This window comes from Dipodomys merriami, unplaced genomic scaffold (assembly GCF_024711535.1).
Source record: "Dipodomys merriami isolate MVZ:Mamm:240054 unplaced genomic scaffold, mDipMer1.0.p SCAF_121, whole genome shotgun sequence".
NCBI lineage: Eukaryota > Metazoa > Chordata > Mammalia > Rodentia > Heteromyidae > Dipodomys > Dipodomys merriami.
The window spans coordinates 2,821,638-2,833,828 of record NW_027202505.1 but is presented as its reverse complement, the minus strand read 5'-3'; the positions used below and the strand labels follow the sequence as shown (position 1 = coordinate 2,833,828).

The window sequence follows — 12,191 nt, the reverse complement described above, 5'->3', positions numbered from 1 at the left end:
AATATAATTTTTTCCAAGTCTTTTCATTTCCTAGCAAATGGCACAATGTCATTCTTTCTGATTGAGGCATAGTTCTTCACTGTCTAATCATTCACCATCCACCCATTTACTCAATCATTCATTTGGCAAACATTGATCCCAAGAACTAGCCTAGCACCTAGAAATACAAAGGAGACTCCCTGTGTCTATACGCTTTCATTCCAACAGAGGACAAACACACATATATAAGTTAGTTTTTTGGGGAGCGGGGGGGGGAGTGGTCCAGTCATGGGGCCTGAACTCTGGGCCTGGGTGCTGTCCCTCAGCTCTTCAGCTCAAGGCTAGAGCTCTACCACTTGAGCCACAGCGCCACTTTCGGCTTTTTTCTTTTTTCTGAGGAGTCAAACCCAGGGCCTCATGCATGCAAGGCAAGTGCTCCACCACTGAGCCACCTTCCCAGCCCACACATACATAAGTTCCATAGAATCACAAGCTTTAGTAGAAGACTTAATGGAGTATATGCTAGGACCAATAGCTACGAGATCCACAATGTTACCTTCAAATGAAGATAAGAAATGTCATACTAATCACAACTGTAGTATATCAAACTCAGAATTCTGCATGTCACAAATACTAACTAGCTGGATATGGTGATGTATGCTTAGAATTTAGAGGCAGGAGTATTGACAGTTTGAGGCCAACTTGGTCTACATAGTAAGATTCTGTCTTTTAAAAAAAACTAGAAAAAATACATAACTTGTAACATCTTAAAACTTATTGAGATAAACAACTCCATTTTTTTTTTTGCTGTTCCTAGGGCTTGAACCCAGGGCCTGGGGCTGTCTCTGAGGCTTATTTTGCTCAAGGTTAGCACTCTATCACTTGAGCCATAGCTCTACTTCTAGCTTTCATTTGGTGGCTAATTGGAAATAGGAATCTCACAGACTTTCTTGCATAGCTGGCTTTGAACAATGATCCTCAGATCTCTGCCCCATGGTTAACTAAGATTACAAGCATAAGCCACCAGCACCAGACTCCCAAACTAAATTTAGAATCTTAAAGATCCTCCAATTCAGGGCTGGGAAGGTGGCTCAGGGTAGAGTGCTCGCCTTGCATGCATGAGGCCCTGGGTTCGATTCCTCAGCACCACATAAGCAGAAAAAGCCGGAAGTGGAGCTGAGGCTCAAGTGGTAGAACACTAGCCTTGAGCTGAATAGCTGAGGGACAGTGCCCAGGCCCAGAGTTCAGGCCCCATGACTGGCAAAAAAAAAAAAAAAAAGAAAGGAAAAAAGATCCTCCAATTCAATCTTATAATCTGCAGTCAGAGTAGGGTTTAGAAAAAAATGTGGCCTGGCATTGGTGGCTCATGCCAGATGCTCAGGGGCTAGTAGGTTGAGATTTGAGGCTCGCAGTTCAAGGCAGTTCAGACAGAAAAATCTGTGCTCCAGTTAACCACAGTGCCTGTGGCTCAAAATGGTAGAGTGCTATCCTTGAGCAAAAGAGCTCAGGGACAGGGCCTCTCCCAATTCTTCCTTCCCCTAGAATTTCTCTTAGCTCACTCCTACTGTCCCTTAAAACTCAACTTAAATAATGTCTCTTTCACAGACTTGTTTCTGAATTCTTCCCACTTAAAATTTGACTTGGCTGCTGGATACCCGTGGCTCATGCCTGTAATCCTAGTGATGCAGGAGGCTGAGATCTGAGGATCACAGTTCAAAGCCATCCCAGGAAGGAAAGTCTGTGAGACCCTTATCTCTAAATAATCACCAGAAAACCAGAAGTGATGCTATGGCTCAAACAGTAGAGTGCTAGCCTTGAATGAAAAAGCTCAGGGCCAGCACCCAGGCCCTGAGTTCAAGCTTCATAACCAACAAAAAATATTATGACTTGATGTCCTTGATAGATTTTTCTCATTTTATCCTATGTGTCAAATTCTATCTCAGCATTTTATCAGCTGTATGAAGGCCAATTGTCTTTTCTGAAAAATGAAGTAATGACTTTTTTGGGGGGAGGGAGCGGTCCAGTCGTGGGGCCTGAACTCTGGGCCTGGGTGCTGTCCCTCAGCTCTTCAGCTCAAGGCTAGCACTCTACCACTTGAGCCACAGCACCACTTCGGCTTTTTTCTTTTTGCTTATGTGGTGCTAAGGAATCGAACCCAAGGCCTCAGGCATGCAAGGCAAGCGCTCTACCACTGAGCCACCTTCCCAGCCCTGAAGTAATGACTTTTAAAAGATGGTTACTTCACATAAAAAGTGAAATGTTCATAACAACATAAGTAACAGTAGCCAAGAGGAATAAGCAACCCAAATGTCTACAACTAATGAATTTAGATAGATAGAGACTACAGAAATGGAATTATGATTTTATCATAAAAAAGAATGAAGTATTGATTTAGCTGAGGCATGGATGATAATATATATATGTATATATATATATATACCAATTGAAACCAGTTGCCAATGGCTCTTACCTCTAATTCTAGTTACTCAGGAGGCTGAAATCTGAGGAATATGGTTCAAAACTAGTCAGGACAGGAAAGTCCCTGAGACTCTTATCTCCAAATAACCACCAAAAAGTCAGAAGTGGAGCTGTGGCTCAAGTGGTAGAACACTAGTCTTGAGCACAAAAGCTCATATACAGTGCTCAGTCCCTGAGTTCAAACCTCAGGACTGGCACTATATATTATATCAAGTGCAAGAAGCCAGTAACAAAAGACTGTGTATGATTCTATTGATAGAAACTGTCTAGCGTAGACTACTCTGTAGATGCAGAAAGTAAATTATTGTTTTTCCTGGGCTGTGGTTTGAGGGTAAGTTAATGTAGTTAAAGGGTGTGGAGTTATAAGATATAATGACAGTGTTCTAAAATTGACTAGGATGACAGTTATACAATTCTACCAATGCCCTAAAGCCATTGTATGTGAACTTAAAATGGGTAGTTTATGTGTTACTTAAACTATATCTCCTTAAACTTATTACAAAATAGTTTTGGTTTTGGTTGTGGGGCTTAAACTCTGAGTCTGGACACTATCCCTAAGTTCTTCAGCTCAAGGAGAGTACTATACCATTTGAGCCACAGTGCCACTTCTGGTTTTCTGGTGGTTTATTAGAGATAAGAGTCTCACAGACTTTCCTGCTTGGGCTGGCTTTGAACCACAATCCTAAAATCTCAGCCTCCTGAGTAGGTAGGATTACAGGTGTGAGCCCCAGTGCCCGGCTACAAAATAGTTTTTAACAATGGTTGTTAGAGATAAGGAGAATCATGCACATAAATTTCTTTGGTAAACTGTTGGTACTTAGTAATGATAGCTGTTTTCTCCAAGCACATACAGTTTCCTCCTCCTCCTCCTCCTCCTCCTCCTCCTCCTCCTCCTCCTCTTCTTCTTCTTCTTCTTCTTCTTCTTCTTCTTCTTCTTCTTCTTCTTCTTCTTCTTCTTCTTCTTCTTCTTCTTCTTCTTCTTCTTCCTCTTCCTCTTCCTCTTCCTCTTCCTCTTCCTCTTCTTCTTTCTTCTTCCTCTTCCTCTTCCTCTTCCTCCTCCTCCTCCTCCTCCTCCTCCTCCTCCTCCTCCTCCTCCTCCCTCTTCTTCTTCTTCTTCCTCTTCTTCTTCTTCTTCTTTTCTTCCTCTTCTTCCTCTTCTTCCTCTTCCTCTTCTTCTTCTTCTTCTTCTTCTTCTTCTTTTCTTCTTCTTCTTCTTCTTCCTCTTCTTCCTCTTCCTCTTCTTCTTCTTCTTCTTCTTCTTCTTCTTCTTCTTCTTCTTCTTCTTCTTCTTCTTCTTCTTCCTCTTCTTCCTCTTCCTCTTCTTCCTCTTCCTCTTCCTCTTCTTCCTCTTCCTCTTCTTCCTCTTCCTCTTCCTCTTCCTCTTCTTCTTCTTCTTCTTCTTCTTCTTCTTCTTCTTCTTCTTCTTCTTCCTCTTCCTCTTCCTCTTCTTCTTCTTCTTCTTCTTCTTCTTCTTCTTCTTCTTCTTCTTCTTCTTCTTCTTCTTCTTCTTCTTCTTCTTCTTCTTCCTCTTCTTCCTCTTCTTCCTCTTCTTCCTCTTCCTCCCCTTCCTCCCCTTCCTCCCCTTCCTCCCCTTCCTCCCCTTCCTCCCCTTCCTCCCCTTCCTCCCTTTCCTCCCCTTCTTCTCCTTCTCCTTCTCCTTCTCCTTCTCCTTCTCCTTCTCCTTCTCCTTCTCCTTCTCCTTCTCCTTCTCCTTCTCCTTCTCCTTCTTCTTCTTCTTCTTCTTCTTCTTCTTCTTCTTCTTCTTCTTCTTCTTCTTCTTTTCTTCCAAGGGCAGGCCATTATGTACTTCGAGGATGCTGGAGCCTGCTGTGTAGTTCAGGGTGGACTCAAACATACACTCATCCTGCCAAATATTTTATAGATGTTCAGAGAATATGACTTAACCAAATATATGTAAGGAAAAGGAGGAAACAAACATTTAATACAAGACACACATATTTGTTTCCTCTCTTCACCACGTGATAACTTCAACCATCTTGGAACTTGGTCAACAAGAAAACAACCACTCAGAAAACTGGAAGTGGTGCTGTGGCTCAAGTGGTAGAGCACTAGCCTTGAGCTGAAGAGCTGAAGTACAGCACCCAGGTCCAGAGTTCAAGACCCATGACCAACAACAACTAGAAAGAATGTTCTACCTAACCTGGAGCATAACATCAATGAAACTTTCAAATGTTGTGCCATCAGTGATAATGTGGATGTGGATTTATAAGAATTTTTAATGAGGGCTGGGAAGGTGACTCAGTGGTAGAGCGCTTGCCTTGAATGCCTGAGGCCCTGGGTTCGATTCCTCAGCACCACATAAGCAGGAAAAAAAAGCCAGAAGTGATGCTGTGGCTCAAGTGGTAGAGTGCTAGCCTCGAGCTGACAAGCTGAGGGACAGCGCCCAGGCCCAGAGTTCAGGCCCCACAACCAGACCCCCCCAAAAAATTTTTAAAAAGAATTTTTAATGAAAACTAAAGTTCACATTTTTTAAATGTATACTTTTTGGATGCCTCTGGTCTCAAGATGATGCTGTTGAATAATGGCCAATGCCATGCCTTTTTCTCTTAAAATTGTCTATTTATGGTGGTACCAGGATTTGAACTCAGGCCCTTGAAGAAAATACTAAATCACTTGAGCCATACACCCAGTCCTTTTGCTTTTTTAGTTTATTTCTTTAGTACTAGAATTTGAACTCAGGACCCCTAAGTAACTAAGCAGGTACTGTACTACAGCCACACCCCAAGCCTTTTTGGCTTTTATAGTTATTTTTCAGATGGGGTCATGCTTTCACATAGTATAATATTTTTTATCATCCATGTAGAAAACTCTAAATACTTCACCAAAGAACAGTTAGATGCAGGGTGCAGGAGGCTGAGATCTGTGGATCATGGTTCAAAGCCAGCCTAGGCAGGAAAGTCCATGAGACTCTATCTCCAGTTAATCACTAGAAAACCGGAAGTGGCACTGTGGCTCAAGTAGTAGAGTGCTAGCCTTGAGCTGAAGAGCTGAGGGACAGCGCCCAGGCCCAGAGTTCAAGCACCATGACTGACCAAAATATATAGAGAGAGAACTAATAAGAGAATACAGTCACCAGGTGCTGGTGGCTCATGCCTACAAATCTAGCTACTTGGGAGGCTAAGATCTGAAAGCAGTTTGAAGCTAGCTGGAGCAGGAAAGTCAGTGACACTTTTGTGTGTGTGTGTGCCTGTGTGTGCCAGTTCTGGGGCTTGGACTCAGGGCCTGGGCACTGTCCCTAAGCTTCTTTTGCTTAAGGCTAGCACTCTACCACTTGAGCTACAATGCCACTTCCAGCTTTTTCTATTTATGTGGTACTGAGGAAATGAACCCGGGGCTTCATGCATACTAGGCAAGCACTCTACCACTAAGCCACATCCCCAGCCCAGAGAGACTCTTATCTCTAATAAACTTCTCAGAAAAGGCCAGAAGGGGTGCTGTAACTCAAATAGTAGAGCACTAGCCTCGAGCACAAAGTGGCTCAGGGACAAAGCCAGGCTATGAGTTCAAGCCCTACAACCAACCAAAAAAAGAATACAGCCAAGTTGCAAGATACAAAATCAGTGGTCGAGTGCCTGCCTTGCATGTATGAGGCCCTGGGTTCGATTCCTCAGTATCACATCAACAGAAAAAGCCAGAAGTGGCGCTGTGGCTCAAGTGGTAGAGTGCTAGCCTTGAGCTGAAGAGCTGAGGGACAGCATCCAGTCCCAGAGTGCAAGCCCTATCACCACCAACAACAACAAAAAGATACATAATCAATGCACAGAAACAATAGTGTTTCTTATATCTGCAATGAATTATCTGAAAAAGAAATCAAGTACAGGGGCTGGGAAGTTGGCTCAGTGGTAGAGCGCTTGCCTTGCATGCCTGCGGCCCTGGGTTTGATTCCTCAGCACCACATAAGCAAAAAGAAAAAGCCGGAAGTGGCGCTGTGGCTCAAGTGGTAGGGCACTAGCCTTGAGCTGAAGAGCTGAGGGACAGTGCTCAGGCCCAGAGTTCAGGCCCCACAACCGGACCAAAAAAAAAAAAAAAAAAAGAAATCAAGTACACAGGAAAAACTGAGGAATAAATAACTAGTAAAAAATTTAGCTAGGGAAGTGAAAAATATCTGTAAACTGAAAAACTCTAATGAAGAAACAGAGGTGACACAAGTAGATTACTGCCTGAAGAATTATGGCTAGAAGAATTAATGTTGCTAAAAATTCCCATACTGTACAAAGAAATATGCAGATTCAGGGCAATCTCCATCAAAACTTTCATGTTAGTTTTTACTCAATTAGTAAAAGATCTCAAAATCTATGTAGAACCATGAATAGTAATTAACAGTGAAAACAGTTGAGTTAAAACAGCAAAACTGAGCCAGGTGCCGGTGGCTCAGGCTTGTAATCCTAGCTACTAGGAGGCTGAGATCTGAGGATTGCAGTTCAAAGCTAGCCCAGGCACAATAGCCTTGAGCTGAAGAGCTAAGGGACAGTGCCCAGGCCCAGAGTTCAGGCCCCATGACCGGACCCCCCCAAAAATAAAAAGAATTGTTGCCTCCTCCTTTGTTTTTCCCCTACCATCCCTTCCCTCTCACCTCCTCAACTACACTCCCCCCCCCCCCAGGTATTAGTTTTATATATCTGTGTATGTATACCTACAGATCATACCTTCTAGGATTGATGGCTTATCATAATATTTTACATTAATCTTTTCTTTCCTTTCAGGAAACAACAATTAGCGATATCCCTACATTTGAAGCATTCAATAAAATACTGTCTTTACCAAACTCCAGGTTAGTAAAGTCAAGATAGTCATCAGAATGTGTGAAAGTCATTGGAATGGCTTGAAAAAGCACAACACGTTGGTATATTTCTACATTTAATATTTGAACCTGCTCCCAATGCCTACTTGCCTTACAATCCCTTTACCTGCACATACCACAAAATCCTGACTTAAGGAAAAGAATCCATGGACATGTGTTTAAAATGACTTTATTTTGTTTTCTTTGACGCTAAAATCTGGGCTGGGAAGGTGGCTCAGTGGTAGAGCGCTTGCCTTGCATGCATGAGGCCCTGGGTTCAATTCCTCAGCACCACAAAAGCAGAAAAAAAAAAGCCAGAAGTGGCGCTGTGGCTCAAGTGGGAGGGCACTAGCCTTGAACTGAAGAGCTGAGGGACAGCGCCCAGGCCCAGAGTTCAGCCCCCACACCTGACCCAAAAAAAAAAAGAAAAAAAAGAAATCCTACTGATACCATATTCCCTGTATTCTAAATTTCTACCAAGAATATAATCTCCTCAAGGGGCCCCAGTGGCTCACACCTGTAATCCTAGCTTCTTAGGAGGCTGAGATCTGAGGATCATGGTTCCAAGCCAGCCCAGGTAAGAAAGTCCATGGGATTTTTTTTTTTTTTTTTTGGGTCCAGTCGTGGGGCCTGAACTCTGGGCCTGGGTGCTGTCCCTCAGCTCTTCAGCTCAAGGCTAGCGCTCTACCACTTGAGCCACAGCGCCACTTCTGGCTTTTTTCTTTTTGTTTATGTGGTGCTGAGGAATCAAACCCAGGGCCTCAGGCATGCAAGGCAAGCACTCTACCACTGAGCTACCTCCCCAGCCCAGTCCATGGGATTTTTATCTCCAATTAACCACCAGAAACCCAGAAGTGGGGCTGTGGCTCAAGTAGTAGAGTGTTCACCTTGAGCTGAGGAGCTCAGGGACAGTGCCCAGGCCCAGAGTTCAAGACCCACAACCGACAAAAAATTAAAAAAATAAAATAAAATAAATTGGGAACCAATTATAATTTGTGACGCATGCGATACTAAGTTTCAGGGCACCTAAAACTAACTTAAGGCTCAGTGCATAAAAGGCAGACTTTTTGTCTACCATGCACAAAGCCTAAATTCAATCCCAACACTGGATTAAATCCTAACACTGCAAATATAATGTACTCACACATGACCTTTTTCAGTTTCTCAGGAGCCGGTTTTATAGAGTCAGTTGAAAACTTTCAAGTTGAAAAACAGAAGTCAGAAGTTGCAATGGCAATCCAAAAGACCCTTGAGTCTCTTTCATGTTTTCAGAATTCTGAAACTGGATACACAAATGTGGATTCTTTCAAAGAAACTCACCTCATAGAAGAAGATCAAAACATCAGTGGTGTCTAAAACTTTCCTGAGCGGACCTGCTAACTAAAATAAATCTTGGAGGTAAAGTAGAATATGACATGAAGAAGTGATTCAGTAGATCCCCAATGGACATCAACTAGGAGTCTGAAATTGCTGATGAATTCATTAAACAGTTTCAAAAAGTGTATTTCTCAAGTTTGTTTGATATACTCAAATGCTTTGTATTGATCAATAGAGTGACTTAGTTCCATAACTTAATTAGATTTCTTTTTACAGAGCACACCGTGTTCATTTATGATATTCTTGCATCATGGGTATCTTTATATTTGAGTTAGTAGTATAATCATGTTGGATGCTGGTGGCCCATAACTGTAATTCTAGCTACTCAGGAGGCTTAGTTCTAAAGATTGTGGTTCAAATGAGCCTCGAAAGAGAAATTCAAGAGATTTTTTTTCTTTTTTGGTGGGGCTTGAACTCAGGGCCTGGGCGCTGTCCCTGAGCTTTTTCTCTCAGGGCTAGCACTCTACCACTTTGAGCCACAGCACCAATTCTGGTTTTCTGGTGGTTAATTGGAGATAAGGTCTCATACTTTCCTGCTTGGGCTGGCTTTGGGGTGTGATCCTCAGATCTCAGGCTCCTGAATAGCTAGGATTACAGTTGTGAGCCATTGGTACCAGTTCCAAGAGACTCTTATCTCCAGTGAATTACCAAAAAGCCAAAAATTGAGGTGCAGTTCAAATGGTAAAGCAGCAGTCTTGAGCAAAAAAGCCAAGCAAGAGCTTGAGCCCCTGAGCTCTAGTAACACACACACACACACACACACACACACACACACACACACACACACACACACACACACACACACACAGAATAATTACATGAAATTTTTTTATTTTTGAGGTATTGCTATAGAGCTAAGGCTGGCTTCAAACTCAAAATATTTCTGCTTTTGTCTCCTGAGTGCTGGGATTACAGGCATGTTTCACAATGCCTAACTTAAAGGGAAAAAAACCCTCCTATAATCCCATATTCTTTGTTTGTTTGAGACATGGTCTTGCTATGTAAGCCCAGGCCAGCCTTGAAGATGTTCTTGCTTTAGCCTCCTGAATGCTAGAATTATAGGCATGGACCACCATTTCTGACTGTCTGAAAGTCATTTATTTCAGAGGTATTCCTTCCTTTCTCTGTATCCTAATTCATATTTTTAATGGTTATTATAATATTGAATATTCATTCTCACACTTTGATTATTAACCTATATCATAAAAATATTTCAGTAGCTGTATGGTATTTTATCACATTGATATTGTAAAAATCACTTACCCATTCACTTATTTATTGGCACTTAAACTGTTTTTACATTACACTAATAGTAGGCTATGGCCAAATTTACAAGATTATCTAAAATAGGGTCAATAGATATAAATATTAATATGGTTCTGGTATATCACTTGTTATATTACTATAAAAATTAGTTTTCAGCCCCAGTGCCAGTGGCTCATGCCTATAATCTTAGCTACTCAGGAGGTTTCGATCTGAAGATTGCAGTTCAAAGCCGGCCCAGGCAAGAAACTCTGTGAGACTCTTATCTCCAATAAGCTATCCAGAAAAATCTGCAAGAGGTGCTATGGATCAAGTAGCATACTAGCCTTGAACCCAGAGAGGCTCAGGCACATGGCCCAGACCCTGAGTTCAAGCCCAAGAACCAGCAAAAAAAATGAGTTTTCAGGTCTGAGGGTATGACTCAAGCAGTAGAGCACCTACCTAGCAAGCATGAGACTCTGCATTTAAATGCTATTTAAAAAAAAGTCAGGTCTCCAGGAAAGTTAGAATGAACTTGTGACTTTAAATGAGCATCATTATTCCACAATACTGTGAATTTCCGGAAATTAAGTAATCACTTAATCACGATCAAAAAAAAAAAAAAAAAAAGAACCTTGGGGAAGGGAGGGAGGGAGGGGATGGTAGGGGGAAAACAATGGAGGGGGTAACAATGTTCAAGAGGAAGTGGAAGTGTACTCATTACCTCACTCATGTAACTGTAACCCTCTGTATAGTATCTCTACAATAAAAAAAATTAAAAAAAAAAAAAAAAAAAAAAAAGTCAGGTGACAGTGACTTATGCCTATAATCCTAGCAATGAAGGAGACTGAGATCTGAAGATTGCATTTCAAAGCCAGCCTGGAAAGTCCTCAGGACTCTTATCTCAAATTAACTACCCCAAAATATCAGAAGTGGAACTGTCACTCAAGTGATCAAATGCTAGCTTGAGCAAAAAAGCTCAAGGACAGCATCTAGGTCCTGAAATCAAGCCCCAGACTGGGGCTTGAAAAAAAGAGGGGTTGAATCAACATAGCCACAGACAAGTCACCCAACTTCAAGCCTCAATTTCTCTGTAAAATGGAAATAATAGTACCTATTCCATAGGGTTGTGATGACCAACTGAAATGAAAATGTATTTAGTTCTTAGCACTTAGTAACTACTTAATAATACTTATCAGTTATTTTCACTAGCAGTTTATGAATGTATTATTACACAACTTCAACTTTGGACAGTATCAATTAAAAATTTTAAACACTGTGAAACATACTGAAAGGTGACTGCTGCTGCTTTTTTCCCTTCCTTTTCCTTTCTCTCCTCTTCTTCAGTTGAAGAGAAGAAAACTAAAGAAGAAATGACCAGAAAAAAAGTTAAGTCCAAATACAATTCTCTAAATTATTTTTTACATGTAACTCTTGCTTCCTTGGACCTCTAGGAAGAATTATATTAACGGGACACTGGTAATCCTAGCTACTCTGGAGGCTGGGGATCATGTTTGAAAGCCAGCCAGGGCAGGAAGTCTATGAAACTACCAAGAGGCCAGAAATGGAACTGTGGCTCAAAGTGATAGCTTTCAGCTCAGGCCCTGAGTTCAAGTCCCCAAACCGGTACACACACCAAAAAGTAATAGCTATTATATCAAATGCATACCCTAACTCTGAGTCTTGCTCAAGGTCACCTTAGTCACTTCATTGTATCCACTTATTGAATATGCATTATGTGCTATTCAGTTGTACACAGTGCAGCTATAACTATGAACAAAACAAGAATTTATAGTTTCTGTGCTGTTAGAAAGGAGGGTATGTATGGCAGGGAATGAGCTGTACAGATAGACCATCTAATTTTGGATGGGGTTCGTGGTATGAAGAAAACCACTGACCTCAGTAGATGACATCTGCTTAGGTGTAATGTTGTCTTTCAAGAGGTGACAGCTCAGCTGGGCCCTGAATTATCAAGAGCAATCTACCTTCTCCAAGAAGAAGCTGGGGTGTGGCTCCTACCTGTTGTCCCAGCACTTGGGAAGCTGAAGCTGGAGAAACAAAAGTTGGAGGCCACCCTGGGCCACAGCGAGCGACGTCTCAAAAATATTTCATACTGACATAACAGTATCAAGGTCCTAAAGAGAGTAATGATCTCAATGCCCCAGATGATCAGAGAGGCAGTATAGACAGTAACTGGGGGTAAATGGTACAAGATGAATCAAGCATATGCCAGACAAGATGTATGCTTTGGGGCATTTATATGTAAGTAACTGGATTTCTCTGTCTGGAAACCAGGAGTGATAAGCACAAAAAT

General features: G+C 41.9%; 1 protein-coding gene across 6 annotated transcripts in view; it reads left to right on the top strand.

The window, feature by feature from the left end:
• Ccdc30 (coiled-coil domain containing 30) overlaps positions 1-11,165 on the top strand; it is a 103,694-nt gene extending 92,529 nt beyond the window's left edge. For all 6 annotated transcript variants that reach the window (XM_070017168.1, XM_070017167.1, XM_070017169.1 and 3 more), the window contains 3 exons: positions 7,182-7,249; positions 8,419-10,388; positions 10,684-11,165. In XM_070017168.1, coding sequence (XP_069873269.1) covers positions 7,182-7,249; positions 8,419-8,614 — 264 coding nt within the window. In that variant the 3' untranslated portion in view covers positions 8,615-10,388; positions 10,684-11,165. The remainder of the gene's footprint in view (positions 1-7,181; positions 7,250-8,418; positions 10,389-10,683) is intronic.
• The last annotated feature ends 1,026 nt before the right edge of the window (positions 11,166-12,191 follow it).